The sequence below is a fragment of the Thalassophryne amazonica genome, chromosome 7, assembly GCF_902500255.1.
Source record: "Thalassophryne amazonica chromosome 7, fThaAma1.1, whole genome shotgun sequence".
Lineage (NCBI taxonomy): Eukaryota > Metazoa > Chordata > Actinopteri > Batrachoidiformes > Batrachoididae > Thalassophryne > Thalassophryne amazonica.
In genome coordinates this window covers 64,485,721-64,504,833 of record NC_047109.1, presented here as the reverse complement: position 1 = coordinate 64,504,833, position 19,113 = coordinate 64,485,721, and the positions used below count along the sequence as shown (strand labels likewise).

At 40.6% G+C, this 19,113-nt stretch overlaps 1 protein-coding gene across 3 annotated transcripts in view; it reads left to right on the top strand.

Annotated features, from left to right (window-relative positions):
* Positions 1-19,113, top strand: part of crppa (CDP-L-ribitol pyrophosphorylase A) — a 125,154-nt gene that overhangs the window by 6,473 nt on the left and 99,568 nt on the right. For all 3 annotated transcript variants that reach the window (XM_034174330.1, XM_034174332.1, XM_034174331.1), the window contains exons 2-3: positions 3,595-3,871; positions 12,400-12,549. In XM_034174330.1, coding sequence (XP_034030221.1) covers positions 3,595-3,871; positions 12,400-12,549 — 427 coding nt within the window. The remainder of the gene's footprint in view (positions 1-3,594; positions 3,872-12,399; positions 12,550-19,113) is intronic.

Below are 19,113 nucleotides of genomic sequence, written 5' to 3'. Positions count from 1 at the left end.
TGTGAAGAAATTTGACTTTGCCGCCACAAAATATGGGAAAATAAATAGAATTTTTTGTATTTTTGTAGTGGCCCGAGCGGGCCATCATTTGATAAATTGTACTGGCCGGTAGTGGCCCGAAAGTGGGCCAAATCGGCGCCGGGCCAGCGGGCAAATGGCTATGTTGAGCCCTGGATAGTCTAAACTATACCTTTTTGGAATTTTTATGATTAGACAAATAGTGTGGTATGCCTTTCAATATAATTGGAGCATTTTTAATCTTTGATCCCTATGTAATTGTTCATTGAAACCTACTGGCTACAGCTGCCACCCCGGAATGGCCAGCATACATTTTTGTTTAGGTAATGGTACACTGAAGCTGGATTGTAAGTGTTGTTTTGCCATCTTAAGTGGTACAGAAAGCCTGCTTGGCCTATGGACTATTTGTATCAAATGAGCGGTTACTGAAGGAGACTAAGATGAGGAGTATCACTAGCATTGTGAGGGACCATCAGCTTCAATATTTTGGCTATGTAGAATATTTCTCTATGATGACCATGCATGCAGATGTCTGGGAGTTGAGGACCCAGTGGATCGAGAAGGCCAAGGGGACACCCATGTTTCACCTGGTTGTGGCAAATAGATGATTATTTTAGAGATGTGGGGATGGACAGGGTGTGTACCTGGGTGGTAGCAATCCAGGAACCAAGGCAGTTCTGTTATTGTTGATGCGGTGAGGTGTGGTACCTGTGCATGCTCCCACAATTGACTTGATTTGACATGCTCTCACATGTGAGTGCATTGTGACTTTTCACAGTCACAACACACTGTGGCCAGCCTAAGAGCCACTTCACACATAGTTCGAATTTGGTCGAATTGCGCATGAAGCAGGAATCGTATGCAACATGTGTAAAATTGTGGCTGCATCAACGCCTCGTACACCTGTTGCTACAACTATTTGCGCATACCAGCGGCTGAAAGACAGAGTGTGGGCTGTGCAAACCCATCGAGCACTCTCGTGGCAGGTGGCGGCCAAATTCCAGGTGACATGCACACACATCTAATGCCACTTGCATGGCACTTAGAAAATGTGTGGCCAGTCGCACTGTTAACACGATAATAGTCTGCAAACATTCACTGTTGGGCCCGATGTGAAATTTGTCAAAGTGCTCCACAAGTGTGGCTTTGCAAACAGACACAGTGAGTTGGTGTGTGGGCTAAACTGACAGGAGGTGTGGCCACTGACAGAAGCAACTGTAGAGATCTGTGGATCTGGACGTCACGGCTGGACAACACATACTGTATTTGGACGGACATGGACTAACAACTGCCCACCCTGACGTGCGTGTGTCTGTTTGCTGTCTTCACAGCGGACATAAATAAAAACATATATTGCTGTGGCGACGGGCAGCAGCGAGCGAGAGCACGCATGCTACAGCCCATTGACAGGATGTCCCCAGGTTGAAATGGACCATCAGATCATAACACGCAGTGGGCACACCGACTGTCATGTAAGCTCTGTTCCACATGACGCGGTGTCAGTCCTGCGACGCGCCGTCCACAAAACGTGTATTGATGCGCGCAGTGCCGGCTGGACATGGCGCCAGCAGATGTGGATGCGATAAGAGTGCACTGCTCCATTCATGTAATTTCATGACTGTCTGTGATCATGGGTCATCTACAGAGGAACAGACGGGTCATACTTTATAAGAGGGATTCAATGAAATGCTGTATTTTTTTATGTTTGTGGTTTTATTATTTTTTAAATGCGCCCGTCTCTTTGTTGATTTCAGGCCTTTTCCTGCACCATTTATAGGCCAGCAACGGTAGCTCAGTGGTAAAGTTTGGGCTGGCAGTAAGTAAAGTGCAGGTTTGAATCCCGTGGGTGGCATGTATTTTTTTATTTTTTATTTTTTAAAAGACGTTGTTTGGATCGCAGCATGTGTTGTTCCAAAACCTGGATGTACATTTCAGCGTTGATGGTGCCATCACAGATGTGTAAGTTGCCCATGCCATGGGCACTAACACACCCCCATACCATCACAGATGCTGGCTTTTGAACTTTGAGCTGGTAACATTCTGGATGGTCTTTTTCCTCTTTTGTCCCGAGGATACGACGTCCATGATTTCTAAAAACAATTTGGAATGTGGACTCATCAGACCACAGCACACGTTTCCACTTTGTATTTGTATTTGTCCATTTCAGATGAGCTCGGGCCCAGAGAAGGCGGCGGCGTTTCTGGATGTTGTTGATGTATGGCTTTCACTTTGCATGGTAGAGTTTTAACTTGCACTTGTAGATGTGTTAACTGACAATGGTTTTCTGAAGTGTTCCTGAGCCCACACGGTAAGATGCTTTACACAATGATGTCTGTTTTTAATGCAGTGCCACCTGAGGGATCGAAGGTCACGGACATTTATTGTAGGTTTTCGTCCTTGCCGCTTTCGTGTAGAAAGTTCTCCAGATTCTCTGAATCTTCTGATTATATTATGGACTGTAGATGATGGAATCTCTAAATTCCTTTCAATTGAACATTGAGAAACATTGTTCTTAAACTGTTGGAGTATTTTTTCATGCAGTTGGTCACAAAGTGGTGATCCTCGCTTGCTTGTGAACGGCTGAGCCTTTTGGGGATGCTCCTTTTATACCCAGTCATGACACTTACCTTTTTCCAAACAGGTGTTTTTTGAGCATTCATCAACTTTCCCAGTCTTTTGTTGTCCCGTACCAACTTTTTTGAAATGTGTTGCAGGCATCCATTCAAAATGAGCAAATATTTGCACAAAAACAATAAAGTTTATCAGTTTGAACATTAAATATCTTGTCTTTGTGGTGTATTCAAATGAATATAGGTTGAAAAGGATTTGCAAATCATTGTATTCTGTTTTTATTTACATTTTACACAGCGTCACAACGTCATTGGAACTGGGGTTGTACTTTAGTCACCCTTCTTCAATGTAAATATATATTTTTTTCTTTACTACTGTACGACTCTTGCAGCTGCAACAAGTAATTTTCCCTTTTCTCACCTGATTTATTCCTATTGTGAACTTGTGGGCTTCAATATCATCAATATGAAGTGCAATATTTTCAGTAATGTATTTTGAAGTCATTCAAGAGTATTTGGATTATGTTGTAAGTAATCCAAAAGTATTCTGAATGTATGTTGTATTCAGTAAGTGAATACATTTCAAAGTACTTCTGTCCAACTTATGGTCAAAACCTTGTCACTGCCATAACTAATACACTTGCACAAAGTGAGACCATTTATGTGTATCCTTTCTTACTTTTATGTATTAATAATGCAGTACAAAGGTGGGGGCAGAAGTTTGTCACTTATTTCAAATTGAATGGGTTGAAATTATGACAAATGTAACATTATGATTTCATGAAATTGTTGTTTCTATTTGAACTGAACCTTTGTACTAATGACACATTTCCATTGTGCAACTAAGTGTTGTTTAAATGCTTAAAATGGTTTATAACTTTATTACTCTCCACATGGCAGCACTGTAATACACAGTTAGCACACAATCAAAGTGGTGCTGCTATTTCTTTCCATTGCTGGCCTGGCCTGTCTGAATTGTTGCTGAGCAGCTCATATGGTTTTGCAGGGTGTCATGGATCCAGAACATTGTGGTTGTGGTTTCCAAGGAAAACATGGACCTCATGATGGACATCATCCAGCGCTTCCAGCACAGGAAGATTCGAGTTGTGCCTGGTGGCTCAACTCGTCACAGATCGATAGCTAATGGAGTCCAAGCTCTGGTTGAGGGGGACGACAGGCTGGCAGCAGACAGACCAGAGGTGGTCATCATCCACGATGCAGTCCGTCCTTTTGTGGATGAGGACTTTCTCTACAAAATAGCCATGGCTGCCAAGAAACAAGGGGTGAGTGCAGTACAAGCTCATATCAATAAATCACGTGCAGCAGCTGGAGGAGGAAGAAGAAATCAACATCCAGAATTGTCTGCACTGACGATCCCTTGCAAAAACAGTCAAATCAAAATGGACATTTATAGGTAGTTGTATTTTCCGGGTCCATAACTTGACCGCGGGTAAAGCTGAATTGCGACTCACGTGTGTGTAAGTTAACGGGGCTCACCTGTATTACCTCTGGTTGAATTTGTTGGTCGACAAGTGGTTAATGCACTTGGTTTCAGTGTAGAAGGTTCCCAGTTCAAACCTCACCCCTGACACATTTCTCCATGTAATGTGTAGTTGCATCATTAAGGCATCTGGTGTAAAGCTTGTGCCAAAACAGCATGCAGATCCACCTTGAATTTGCTGTAGTGACCCCGAGTGCAAACAAGGGAACAGCCGAAGGGACTTATTTTACTCATTCAGTAATGAGCCGAGCTGCAGTTCGGCGTACTGCAGTTGATTTCCCTAAGTAGTTCTCACTTGGATGTGTTTGGTGCAGACTTCTCCAGAACAGGTTAACCACTTGGGAAAAAATTGGGAAAAGTTTTTTTTTTTTTTTCCTCGGAACTCAGTGGACTCCAGCCATCACAGCACCAACTGAGCCCAGATCCAGAAGTTCTGAGGGAAGCCTGGCACAACTTCATATCACGCCAGGCAAACTTGTACATTCTGTGTGGGCCTCAGCTCTTGATATGTTGTTGTAATTCTTTCTTTGTTCAGCATGAAATTTGGACAGCGGGGTGCACCAAACCTGTCACCACAAGACACACAAGCCGTGTAGAGGTGCTGTTTGGGAAAACTGGTTTAGAACTCAGCCAGGTGTAAGAACTGCTTACATTCACTTTTTTTGCAGCCCTAGTCATATTCAAACATTGTTCGCAAGCCTCTGGATGCTCTGCTGACCTTCAAAGTTTGCTTCATTTGTTCAAAATCTTTTAAAAATATTCTTCATGAAGGAATGAATGAAAGTCAATAGGGCAGCCATACTTGGATTTAAATATTTACTGTAAGCTCAAAATAGGAATGATTCAATCATGGAAATCTACTTTTAATATATATAAATAGGTTGATGTATGTCAGTCTTAGAGGTTTGTTTACCACAAACATTGTTTGTGTTCATGTTTAATAGTCTTTCTAGAAATTTAATATTACTCCTGGAACTGTTTGGTGGAAGTAATCATAAAAATGCAACATCATGATAATGATAATAATTACAATATGCAGTATAGGGTACAGTTAAAAAAAAAAAAAAAAAAAAAACCCACAAAAAACAAAAACATGATTTGAGTTATTTTAGAGATCTACAACAGTTGCCCTATTGAAACTCACACATTTTTTTCAACACTTTCTGGAAAACGGGTATACAGTTTAGTAATCAAACATGAATCCAGCCCTCAGAAGCTTGAATGGTAAGAATATTTTAATATGACTAAGGTTGTGAAAAGTTAATTCAGTTTAATTATATAGTGCTAAATTATAACATATTCATCTCAATGGTTTATATAGTTGGGGACCCAGGACACCCCCATCCCCCAGAACTCAAGTAAGCCATCTTCCTTAGGTGTGCTTCTCAACCACTGGTCATTTGGCTCGTATTTTGGACACCATATTGAATTTTAAACTGGTAAATCACATTATCTTGGCACATATGCATTTATTGTGAACAAATGCATTATTCTCATGGAATGTTTTTGAAAATGAAGTCTTTTATATGTTATTTTAATCTGTTTTAATGAGGGGTGGGGGACCCCTACATTGGTGGCCATTTTGGATGCCATTTTTGTTATCTGGCTTGAGGCCAGATTTTACTTTTTGGAGCATCCTAATTGTGTTTTGGGATCATCTAAGGCACTGATTTCCAACCCTTGTCAGCATTTGTTTATTATAGTAAGAATCATCAAGCAAACCAGATGCTTTGGGGTGACTATCTGCTATGGTCATACTTGTAAACCAAAAAGCACAACACATGGTTGACAGGAATGTTGCAACTAAACAACACTGACAGGATAGTTGAAATGACAACAGTGAGGTGAAAAGTCCCACTGTGTGTGTGACTGTTGATGACAGATCAGTCAATGAGACAAGGGATCTCTTTCCACTGAACCCAACCCAGATGTGCCTCCACCCCCTCCCCAAGGTACCCATCATCCAGCAATTCGAGTTCACAAGCACAAAAGTTCCAGTGTAGAATGCACTCACGTCAATGAAAGTCTCCAACCACTTGTGCGCAAACACCCATGAGTTCATCCCACACCCTCCCAAAATCTCCAACTCTTTCACCCCGACACTCCCCAGAGTGCCAAACTCTGATCCAGAGAGTTGTGTTCAGTCACTCCTTTGGTGTCCGGCACCCCCACAGGTTAAGTCTATCCAAACAGGAGTCTGTCTGGCCTTGTCTGTTCAACAAGCAAACTTATCCTTTAAGCAGGTGCTTTTATTGATTAATTTTGTGAGTGTTTGTAGCAAATGCATAACATTTTCAAAGTTTTTACTGGCAAATCAGTCAGAAGCTCAAATTTCCCGTTTGAGAAATCAAGGACCATGTTTTTCATGGCAAGAAATTCTACATAGATCAGATTAAGTGTGGAAGCTTGCCATGGTGACCCATGCTCTTTCATGTAGCATTGTCCTGGTTCCTGTTTGGCAACCTCACAGACAGACCAGGATTATTTGCATAGTTGACGATTACCCACAATCCCGGGTGCAGTTTTAATGTCAGGCATTATAATTTTTTAAAATTAGATTTTATTAACAGCCATGTTAAGAGGAATAGTAAGATTGCATTAAGTTAGTAGTGGTAAAGCTTTGGGCTAGCACAGGATGCTTTCCTAATCTCTTATTCCATTGTTTGTCATTCTTCTTTTGAATGGGAATTGATCTCATCTGCCATTACAATGGAGGGTGCTTTTTGGAAGAGGCATAGATAAGGAAATGTTATGGATGTGTTTTAATGGATCAACATGCCTCATGCTTGAAATTTGTTACTGGTTGAATAAGTAAATCCTGAGCCCCATCGCGTGACTCTGATGATAGTCTGCTACTCCTCCCACTCTGATGCAGGTTGCTTACCCAGCAAAGGCCAGTACCCATTTACAGCTGGGTGGACTGAAACAATACAGATTAACTGTCATGTCCAAGGACACAGACAGGTAGCCTGAATGGGATTTGAACCAGGCCTACAGGGCAGCTCCTTATCCACTCTGTCTGTTCTGAATGGTATAGGTAAGATTGTTTTTTAAAGTAGTTGAATATATTCATGACGACACTGCAGTTAAGACAACATCCATTCTCCAGGCGATCTGATCTCAAATTAAATTTTTTTTCTGTTAATATTGTTTGGGAGTGTTATTAGTGCGTTTGAATTTCCAGACATTCAGTGGTATTTTCAAGCATGCTTAATATTGGTTGTTGGATCAAATGAACTGTGGCTAAAATGGCTCATTCTGAACTCGTCACACATCATGGTTTGCTGAATTTGCAGAGCCTGGAATCAAACCTTTCACTTGCTTTACTACAATAAGCTACACTCGACTGGTTTAAGCCATGAGCTACATAAATTTCTTGAACCTAAACAAACAAAGTAATAAAACGGCAGGTAAAGTTTCCGTTCTAGTTGAGAACATTAAATTCCTCCTGCAGTTTCTGTTCATCACATCGACAGATCCATCACTTCTTGTGGTTGTGTGTCTTTGATCACGACAGAGGGAAAACATTTGGTCATGGTCACTCTGATGAAGACATTTGTTTATAATGATTCATGAGTTGAGCCTGGCTAACTGAGAAAGAGCTTTGTTGACTTCAGGTCAAATAGGTTGTAAAAAGGCAGTAGCTCCCTGACACGGGTCTGTTATTAATGGAGTGTTTCTGAGTGTGTGTGTGTCTGTGTAGGTGCTTTGTCACAGCATGGGGTCTGTTCTTCATCATCTGTACCACCTCATGGCCTAGCACTTGTCTCCACTGAAAAGGAGCAGATTCATTTAGATTCTTACGGCCCCCTTTACACAGGACGGCAGCAGTTGTGAGCCTGTTGTGCAGCTTAAAACGTGCCCGATACACAGAGGTGACGTGAAAACACATTTCTGTGTAAGCACCTCAGCGGCCATTGTACGTATTGTTGCTTCACGTGGAGTTTGTGCGCTACAGATGACATCACATTTCCATGGAGATCTGCTGCTTTTTTGACATATATGCTGGATTTTGAGCCAGTTTGTCGTCATATTTCCTCACTGTGCGTGTGCAGTGAGAGAGCAAGAGAGAGAGAAGGCAGACAAAATGAGCTAAATATTTAATGGTTACTTTTCACGCTTGTCAGTTTGGATTTATCTTGTGTGCATGTGCGTTTTGTTTGTTTAGGTTCAAGAAATTTATGTAGCTCATGGCTTAAACTTTATTCATAAAAATCGCAGCACAGCCCTGATCATTCTGCGCCTGTTAGCTGTGATATTGGAATGATATTGCTGGTTTTTTTTTTGGTTTTTTTTTTCCTGAGTTTATGTCCAAACTCACATCACTCTGGTCATGTGTCAGTGGATGATCTGCTGTTGCCATGTGAAAATGCCACAGTCATCACGCGCCTGTTGGGCAGTCATGGTGTGATCTGTGAGGTGTTTTTGTGTGGCCTGTGTGGTATTTGTGTGTCTTCCGGGCTTGGAGACTTTTCTGCAGAAATCAGGTGTAGCTTCATATTTCACGGCGACCATTGTCGAGAGGGCCTTGTAAGGTCCTGGCGGCAGCTGAGCATCTCTTTGACATCATGCAGTATTCGATGCACTTTCATGACCACACAAGGACCACTGGATAGACCCCGTCCCTGTGTACGGGGGGTTACCAGAACATATAAAACACTGAACTCTTTTGCTTTGCTTCTATTTGTGATCCAATTTGTCCTCATGAGCTCACCGACTGTCTGCCTCTCGAAAGTGTGAAGGAGTTTGTCTTCAATCATAGATGAAAATATGATCTGTCTCCAAAGGAGCAAGGACAACCAAAGTACTGTATGGCTTTAATGGTTGAGATATATACTCAACAAAAATATAAACGCAACACTTTTGGTTTTGCTCCCATTTTGTATGAGATGAACTCAAAGATCTAAAACTTTTTCCACATACACAATGTCACCATTTCCCTCAAATATTGTTCACAAACCAGTCGAAATCTGTGATAGTGAGCACTTCTCCTTTGCTGAGATAATCCATCCCACCTCACAGGTGTGCCATACCAAGATGCTGATTAGACACCATGATTAGTGCACAGGTGTGCCTTAGACTGCCCACAATAAAAGGCCACTCTGAAAGGTGCAGTTTTGTTTTATTGGGGGGGATACCAGTCAGTATCTGGTGTGACCACCATTTGCCTCATGCAGTGCAACACATCTCCTTCGCATCATCCGTGAAGAGAACACCTCTCCAACGTGCCAAACGCCAGCGAATGTGAGCATTTTCCCACTCAAGTTGGTTACGACGACGAACTGGAGTCAGGTCAAGACCCCGATGAGGACAACGAGCATGCAGATGAGCTTCCCAGAGACGGTTTCTGACAGTTTGTGCAGAAATTCTTTGGTTATGCAAACCGATTGTTCCAGCAGCTGTCCGAGTGGCTGGTCTCAGACGATCTTGGAGGTGAACATGCTGGATGTGGAGGTCCTGGGCTGGTGTGGTTACACGTGGTCTGCGGTTGTGAGGCTGGTTGGATGTACTGCCAAATTCTCTGAAATGACTTTGGAGACGGCTTATGGTAGAGACATGAACATTCAATACACGAGCAACAGCTCTGGTTGACATTCCTGCTGTCAGCATGCCAATTGCACGCTCCCTCAAATCTTGCGACATCTGTGGCATTGTGCTGTGTGATAAAACTGCACCTTTCAGAGTGGCCTTTTATTGTGGGCAGTCTAAGGCACACCTGTGCACTAATCATGGTGTCTAATCAGCATCTTGGTATGGCACACCTGTGAGGTGGGATGGATTATCTCAGCAAAGAAGAAGTGCTCACTATTAGAGATTTAGACTGGTTTGTGAACAATATTTGAGGGAAATGGTGATATTGTGTATGTGGAAAAAGTTTTAGATCTTTGAATTAATCTCATACAAAATGGGAGCAAAACCAAAAGTGTTGCGTTTATATTTTTGTTGAGTGTATTTATTGTTCCTGTTCTCATGGATGCAACCTGAAAGTGGTGTGAAACAGTCATGCACACCATATTATGTTGCACATAATATGGTGCTTTCAGTTGCTTTTGATATTGTGAACGGTAAAGAACATATCTTTTTTTTATTTTGAATATAAGTGAACATCCACACTAGGTGGTGTTTCCATTACAGGTTTGGCAACTGTTAAGAGATATTTTCAGAATGTTGTCAAAGCACTATGGTGAAATGATTCTATTGAGTGTTAGAATGTGACTGCTATTACTGCTATGTTACCCTCTCCTGATAACTACCATTCCAGCAATGCTCTTGCGAGAACTATAATTGCAGTAGTCCTTGTGACAGATGGGGAAAGTCTTGCTGTATTCCCATTTTATTGTTTTTTCAAATCCATTGTTGCCGTAATGTGACATCTTAGAAGGTTGAACAAGCTCTCTGTCAAAACTGTTGGTAAGATTAAAAAATATAACACAATGCTAAAATAACATTGGCCGCATGATCATTGTTTGCAATTTGCAGTTGTTTAATTCATTATTAAGATCTTATTGTCTTACGTACAGTTTGGAAATGTTCAAATCACATCATCATTTATTCATGTTGTGCAAATCGAGGAATATTTGTACATCATCCTCTGTGCATTGGCAGTTATTAATGAGACAAATTTAACTCCATAGGACGTTAGCTTTGACTTAATGTCCACAAAATATCTTGTAAATGACTCCAAAGGTGTTAATCAGGTTACAAAAACAGCATTTTCAATGTTTATTTCTCACTACCCATATGGAAAAGAAATAGAAAAAAACGCAAGAAGTTACATCGGTTCCAGTAATAAACTTTATATTTGACATGTGTTGCGCTTATAAGTCTCAGTTTGATATTACACATATTTACTAAAGATTCTCTGTATGTGGCATTACTGTCATATATTGTTCTTGAAAGTTCCCAATTTATATAAGTCACATATTGTACATATTTACTAAGGATCTCATATCTGGTTTGACTGTCACATGTATTACTTACAAGCTCCAGATAGAACAGATACAAACTTTTATAAAATGTATGTATATCTTTTCCATATGGGTAGATTTACCAGAATATACCCGAAACAAAGCTGTTAGCAAGGACCTACACCAGGAAGTGATGTTGCCATGCAAACTTTGGTGAAATGTGTTCTAAATAAGTTCAGAGGTTTTATAAGGTTCCAAAGCAGCATTTTCAGTTTTAGAGGTGTTTATTTCTTGCTAGCTTTTACATAATATGAGAGACATGCATAAACACACAAAACAAAGCAGTTTTGAAGATCCCAGCGACTGATGTCACTGTGCAGCTCTGTTCTGATTGGCTATCACCCGCATCACTCAAAAACAAATCGGATCAGATTGAAACTGAATGTGACTTTTTAACCTCTTAAAATACATCAAGGTTAGCCATCTTTGAACTTGTCTAAGGTCTGTGTCCCAAGAATGTTCTCTGTGAATTTCAAGAGTCTGACAGTAATAGGACTGGACTTATTCTGAGCACAGACAGACAGATAGATGGACGGACGAAAGGCCTTCACAATACCTGATGCCCGTATTTGATGGCCTTGGGTAACAAGACAAAAGGACACTTTTAGGTTCCATATGTACAAGTGTTAATAAGTAATGTTTATAAGTAAAGTATAAATACACACTGAAAAGTAAACTAAGCTACGGGTTACGGTCGCTACGCTAGCTTGGTGTGTGCAGCTGTCAAGGCTGCTAGACAACAGGGGGTAGAGGCAGGGAAAGGTAATCGCAATAGCAAAACACTCTGTGGGCTAGACTGTCTCATTTCAGAACCGTTTGTTCTGGTCTCCTATGTGTCTGAAGAGTTTTATGGGACATAGACCGTAGAAGGATGCAGAGCCTAAATTTGAATGCGGCTCTAACACTATCTTTTTGTCTAATTTAGTTGGTAATTGAAGAGTTGTTTTTGTCCTGTGTTTGACAAATTTGACAAAATTGGGGGAAAAAAATTACAGTAAAGGCAAAAAAAAAGTTTGTATTTAAGCAGTACAGAGCTTCAGAGTTGTATTGTTTATTCCTAAACAAGAATAACTTGATTATCAAAATAGTTTCAAATCAATGCTCTATTAATTGGTTATTTATTGTTATAGGTCCAGTTACTAAGGCTTGATGGCTTTAGGTTGTTGTGAAACCTAACATTATGTTGCATAAGTAGTTTGTTTTGCCTCACTGTGAAAGTCAAAACCCATCAAGGTACCTTTGGTCTGCACCTACCAGCGTTTGATACACATTTTATTCATGCATTCCTAAAGAATCCTAAAAGTTTGAGCTTTAAGTGCATTTTTCTGTCTGCTTCTTTAAGGCAGCTGGAGCGATCCGGCCACTTGTTTCCACGGTGATAGCCAGGACGCTAGAAGGCTACCTGGATCAATCTCTGGAGCGAGCCAAGTACAGAGCCAGCGAGATGCCTCAGGGTTTCACGTATGATGTCATCAGTCAAGCCTATCTGAGGGTAGGATCCAATCTGTGATTAAGGGATAAAAGTCAACAAATTCTACTTTGTGTAATTATGATGGATGATGTGGAAGTAAAAACTGTCAGCACAGAGTTAGCAAAATTAAGGCCCTATTCCATTGCCAAAGTAGCAACCCTTTTGGCCCTTTTTCATACTAATATCAGGAACACTGGATTTTCCACTGGTTGAGGGCCACATTAAAGGTCCAGTTTAATTTTATTTTTAGCTGTACAAACTAAATCTGTACAACCCCAACTCAAAATTACCTAAACCAGTGAAAGCTCATTGAAGCTGCCCTTAAATGCAAGTTATTCCCTCGTGAGGAGTAACAGGGTGCTCCTCTTTCCATAAAATAGGTGATGTCGAAATTGCAGGGGAAATAGCCATACTGGGTCATTCCGTGTCAAATCAATGAAGAATCTGTCAACATCTCTGAGAATTTTGTAAATCTTGGGATGATTGTGGTTCATGATCAACACCCAGCACTCTCATATTTTTGCCTCTCTTTTGCTTATATGTCTCTTTTTCATAGCATCAATCAGAAGAAAGTTATAACAAATTGAAATCTTCAAATGTCAACCCCCTCCCCCACCCCCCAAAAAATGTATCTTTCAAATTTCTTCAAATTCCAGTTAAAATTAGATGAGCGTCTCAACGATGTTCCTTGCAATTTTTTTTGATGGGCACTTTGACACTATCATGTTCATTAGAAAATCACCATTAACAAATCTTAACGACTTTTGCGAGCACTTGATCATTGGCTACTTTTGTTTTCAACTTGTTGTCAAATGAAATTGATCTCCAGAGGGTGTAATGGTTTACACTTTCACTTTCCTTTCTTCTTTGATTTTGCATAGAATACATGACCCTATTATTGTTATAGGAAAATCTTTAATGAGTAACAGTTATACTTTTTGTATCGAACATTGATTTGGTTGGTATTAAATATTTTTGAACCTGAGTTTGAACGTGGAATACAGGAGAGCGTTCTTATGAACTGGTATTAAGGTGATATGAATGTACTTTTAGGTTTTCTAGCTTCAAAATTACACTCTATGCATACACTATGAAAAGAGACACCATAGGGTCGGTGTGTTTTATTTTGGAGGGATATTTAATGAGCCATGATGGAAAGTCTGACAGAAATGTTCCTCCCTCACTGTTTTTGACAATCAGAAAGTGATGTCACATTCCCAGATCAAAAAGTGATGTCACATTCCCAGAGCTGTGTTAATTAGTGAGTGAGGAAGCGTCGAGTCCTGATGAGATCGGAGGTTTTTCCTTGTTTGCATGTGATACACATTGTTGCTATGAGTAATCAGATGCAAAATAAGAAGAGGATGTGTGTTTGATCTTGTCTCAGCATTCATGAGAGAATTTACCCCTCAAACTAGATTCGTGTTGAATGTTGAAAAAACACATGATCAGATTGTGTCCACATTTAGATCCAGATCATTGCCAAAAATCAACAGGTTCTTCCTTTTATAACAACCAACATTCCTGTCAGGTTTCTTTAAACCTATTTGTTTTTAAAGTCTAGATTGATGGTCAAGGTCAAACACCAAGTACAGATAGGTCCATATACCACCTTTTTTCATTTTGTTGTCACTGTTTATGCTTCCTAGAGGTGAATGTAACACTAACTTTCATTTTGGTGTATTGCTCCCAAATCACATGAATTGTATAGTTTAGTACAACACATTCTGCCCAAGTCCCCTATTTATAAAGGGCTCAAAGTAGTTGACCATTCTCTCTCCTTTTTTTTTTTTTTTTTTTTAAACTGTTGCTGAAGGGAGACCATTGTGTAGGAATTGCTTGGCTCCATGTGTCTATCTATCATTGTTTCCATGTGGTCAAAATGTGTATGATATCTGGACAAAAACTTCATCATCGTGAAACTTGGTACACAAAGCTGTCTCACTAAGACTGTGGAGAAGTTCGACGTTGGTTATATTTTGATTCTAAATGTAGCTACCATGGCATGAGTCTTGAAACTGTGTATGTGATAGCTTGACAAGGACTTTGTATATGAAGGTGAAACTTGGTAAGCAAAGTCACCCAACTAAGACTTTAAACAAAGTACTGACATATAGTGCAGCAGACAGCATGCCACGGCCATGTGTTTAGTGACTAGCCGATATCAACCCTAAAGCGTCCATGTGGAGTAGTAAAATTGACTGATTGACTAGTCTGTGAAACTGCTAGCATGCATTTTTGTGCCAGATAGCCAAACTTTCATATGCTTGATGGTCATTGTTAATATCTTTTATAGTTTTTGGTACATGTCAGTGGATAGATGGATGAACAAATAAAAATAAACTACAATTCGGCCAGACGAAAGACAACTCTCACCAGACAGAAGTGATTTGAAAGTAGCTGTTATGGGCTGATGAAAAAAGAAAGTACCATAGTTTCTAGTTTCTAAGTAGCTGTTTGTTTGTTTTTTTAATAGTTTGTGCGGTCCTGTGACTTCTGTTCTGAAGCGACTTATATATATAAAAAAAATAGTACATTATCATCTATGGCTACATGTGTGACAAGCTGCTACTGTATATTGAATGAGGTACTGTGATACAGAAGGTGGCAATAATACACCATTAAGATTGATGCCAGTTACCATAAAACAACAAGAAGTAGATTTGAATGACAAACTTTTGACTTAGAGAACACACACACACACACACACCCACATACCTTCAACCGCATAGTCCAGATGAGGGTCGTGGGGGGCTGGAGCTCATCCCAGCAGTCATAGAGCGCGAGGTGGGTACACCCAGGACAGGATGCCAGTATGTTGCAGACTTGGAGAACAAATAAATTTAATAATCATGATCCCAAACTGAAAGACCACACTCTTGAATAAAAATAGGGAATACAACCTTCATGTACTTGCATGGACTGTGTGACACAACAAGAACAGCAAAGGCAGGTCAGCCAGACTAAGGGCCCCTTCACACATAATACGAATAAGTACTGTTCAGGGCGACTCACGATGAAACAGCTCGTATGAGCGAACCACGAAAACATTGCACCAGTGGGCAGGCATGCATGATCCCGGTGCAACGGTTTATGCGCTTGATGGTGTCTTTCAAGCAGGAACACAATGCGAGCAGCTGCACCACGTCACGCCGCTGATGTGGAGAACAGTAAAATAAAAGCCAGTTGTATAATTAGTGACTATCACTGGGTTGACATAAATAATGCAGCTGGTTTGCTCTGTGTCAGCCTGATCCCGTCAGATCTCAGAAGCTAAGCAGAGCAGGTTCTGGTTAGTACTTGGATGGGAGACCTCTTTGGAACACCAGTGGCTGTGAGTGTTTCTCCAGGTGAAACTGGGGTTGCGCCAGGAAGGGCATCTGGCGTAAAACTTGTGCCGATTACCAATGCGGATCTGGCTGTATCCGCTGTGGCGGCCCAGAACAAAACCGGGAGCAGCTGAATGAACAACAACAACTGAGTTTACATAAATAATACTTAAAAGGGGACGCAATACAAAACCCCGCGGTTAAATAACCCTGGTTTAAAAAAAAAAAATCACTCATGGGATTCAAACCCGTAAGCTCTGATTACCAGATGGAAACTTTACCACTGCGCTACCATCGCTGGCCTGTAATCAGTGCAGAAAAATGGCTGAAATCAAGAAAGACATGGACGAGGTGTGCTGTGTCTGGCCACTGCAGCCTGGCGCAAAAGTGAAAGATGTTTTATATATTTTCATGTGAGGACAGCAGGCAGAGACATGCGCCTCACGGAGGAATGTTGCAAGTTCACATCCTTCTAAACATGGAGCGTGTCCTCCAGCTGGGATGTCCAGGAGCAGAGATCTTTACAGCCATGGCTGTGAGCAGACATGCCCCCCCCCCCACCCCCGGTCCATTGAGCGCCCAAACCAACATGTCACTCTGTGTTATGTGGTCATTCATTTTCATTATTTGTTATGTAATTGCGTATGCAGGTATTGTCATAATTATTTCTATAACTGTCCTGGTGGTGGTTTCTGTGTTTGTAATATGTGCGCTGAGCTGTTATCCAGCTGTCAGTGTGCTGTGATCAGCTGACAGGCCCCTCCCCGTGCTGTGTGCGATCAGACCTCTCTTCGGCCCCCATGTGATCAGATCTGTGCATACATATAATCATTTTGTGCAAGTGTGCCCCCTGCCCCCCACATGCCAGATGTGTTAGGGAGAGCAGGAGAGGCACACACGGGCACATGTGCGAGACACATGCACCACATGTGTGTGGCTTTTTGCAAATCTACAGTCATGGGGCACTTAGACAAATTTCACATCCAGCTCGACAGTGATCGTCTGCTGACTGTTATCATGATAATAGCGCGAATGGCCACACATTTTCTAAGTGCCAAACGAGCGGTATTAGATGTTCGTGCATGTCAGCTGGAAATTGGCCGACACCTGCCACGAGAGGGTTCGATGGGCTCTTACAGTGCACACTCTGTCTTTCAGCTGCAGGTGTGCTCAAATAATTGTAGCAACAGGTGTACGAGGCATTTGAAGCAGCTATGTTTTTACACATTTCACATACGATTCTTGCTTCATGCGCTTATGTGTTCAAGTGTTTTAAGAAGTTTCAAACATTTAATGACATTACATGGTTATCTCAGCTATGATTGTCTGTACAGTGCTGACAAACTGTTTACTTTCAAGTTCTGTGTTTGTGTTATAAATAAATAATTCATTGATTACATTCATTTTGCTTCTTGTTGCACGATGAAGCAGTGGCACCAGGTTTTAAAAATAAATGCAAATTATAGACAGGTGCGCCTTTTATATATTTTTTCTTCATAATAGTTTTGCACAAACTTTGGAGTGACCTATATTCTGTAAAATGCAGTACCTGCTATTTTTCAGTGGTAATAACATACTTAATACCACAGCATGGACAAATCAAGTCCTCCAGGCATGTGTTTCACACTGAATGTGTGTCAGATAAGAAATGTCTGGGAGGTTGAAACTTTATCATATGAAATTATGCTACTTGGATGAAAAGTAAATTTATGAATCTCATAATGTGTCTTTACAGTCCTTCATTGTTCAGCAGATGTGCTTGAACCTGCAGGGTTTTACTGTCAAGAGGTTATGGCATTGGTACTATCATTTTCACTTGTCCTCATCCATGTCTGGAAAAGAAATTACATTTTAATATAGTCTGGCACATTAGTCTACAGAACAGAAATGAATAACTGCGTAGATGGAAAAAGGGTGAAAGAGCACTGAAATCACATTGTGCATTAAGATTAATTCACATTAATAGTTTCAGCTGTTAAGTGTGTTTCAAAATGTGTATCTGAAATGTATTACAAGTGTATTGGCTGAGATAACCTATAAATGTGTTGAGTCTTAAATTAATTCAGGGGCCTTTAGATGTGACTTGTTTAAATAATCTGAAACATGTTTATGTGTACTTTAGATGCACAAAATGGGCTTCTTCAGTGTTTTGATGATATTAGTCTTGTTTCATTTTGATAGCTCTTCTGCAAACAGGTTTTTTTGAAGACAGACTTTGAGCTTAGAGTAAAAGTATGCCTCCATTCGAACCTCTTATGCCCTCAGTTATTTTTGTCCCTGGCACATTCAAAACTTCATTTTGCTTTGGAACGCTGTTAGCTTTGGCATTGACCTTTTCAGAAAATGAGATCACACATGTGCTGCAGCGTCTGGGGCTAGTCAAGAGGAGAACATTAAGAAAAACAGGGAAGGTTGCATGTGATGGAAAATGGTTGGGTTGATTGAAAGTGTGTCCCCGGTATCGTCTTGTTTTCTTCTTCTTTCTCTTCAATCAATCAATCAATCAATTTTATTTATATAGCGCCAAATCACAACAAACAGTTGCCCCAAGGTGCTTTATATTGTAAGGCAAGGCCATACAATAATTACGTAAAAACCCCAACGGTCACATCATGAAAGTCCAGTAAAAGTGTAAGGTATCTGTCAGTTTAGGACTGTAGGACATGCTCATAAAAAAAAAAAAAAAAAAAAATCTCAGAGCTTTACATTCGTAGCTTGACATCTGTTGAGACCAGAAGAACTTAGGGCTGAAAAGACAAAGGGGAAGACACTGTATCCAGTCTGTAGTAAAGGCTTTTGTACAGAGAGAAAATGCTAAAGGTTAAATTACCACATAGCCTATTTCTCCTGTAATTTGTCTCTTCAAGTTCCAGGGTCCCAGGAAAAAAGACCCCTCTCTTTTATAGCTTGATAAAATATTACCCCACTATACTCTCAGGTAGCACGAATTAGTCTTTGTAGTTCTGAATGTATGATAAACCATATGAGCTCATTGCCTCAGTCCAAAAACATCTCTGTGATCTACACGAGTGAAGATTTCCCACCTGTGGAATATGAAAGGGGAAATGAAGTCTTCATCAGTGAAATTAACCATAAAGTTATTTTCTGTCCCTGGTTGGATGTTGTTGAGATCAGCGTATAGAACAATATCATTCAGCAACATACAACATGAAAGATGCAGTGGTACTGTAATATAAAGTACTTCCATTCAGTGAAACTATATCTTTTAATGCTTTGAGGACTAAATTATTTATTA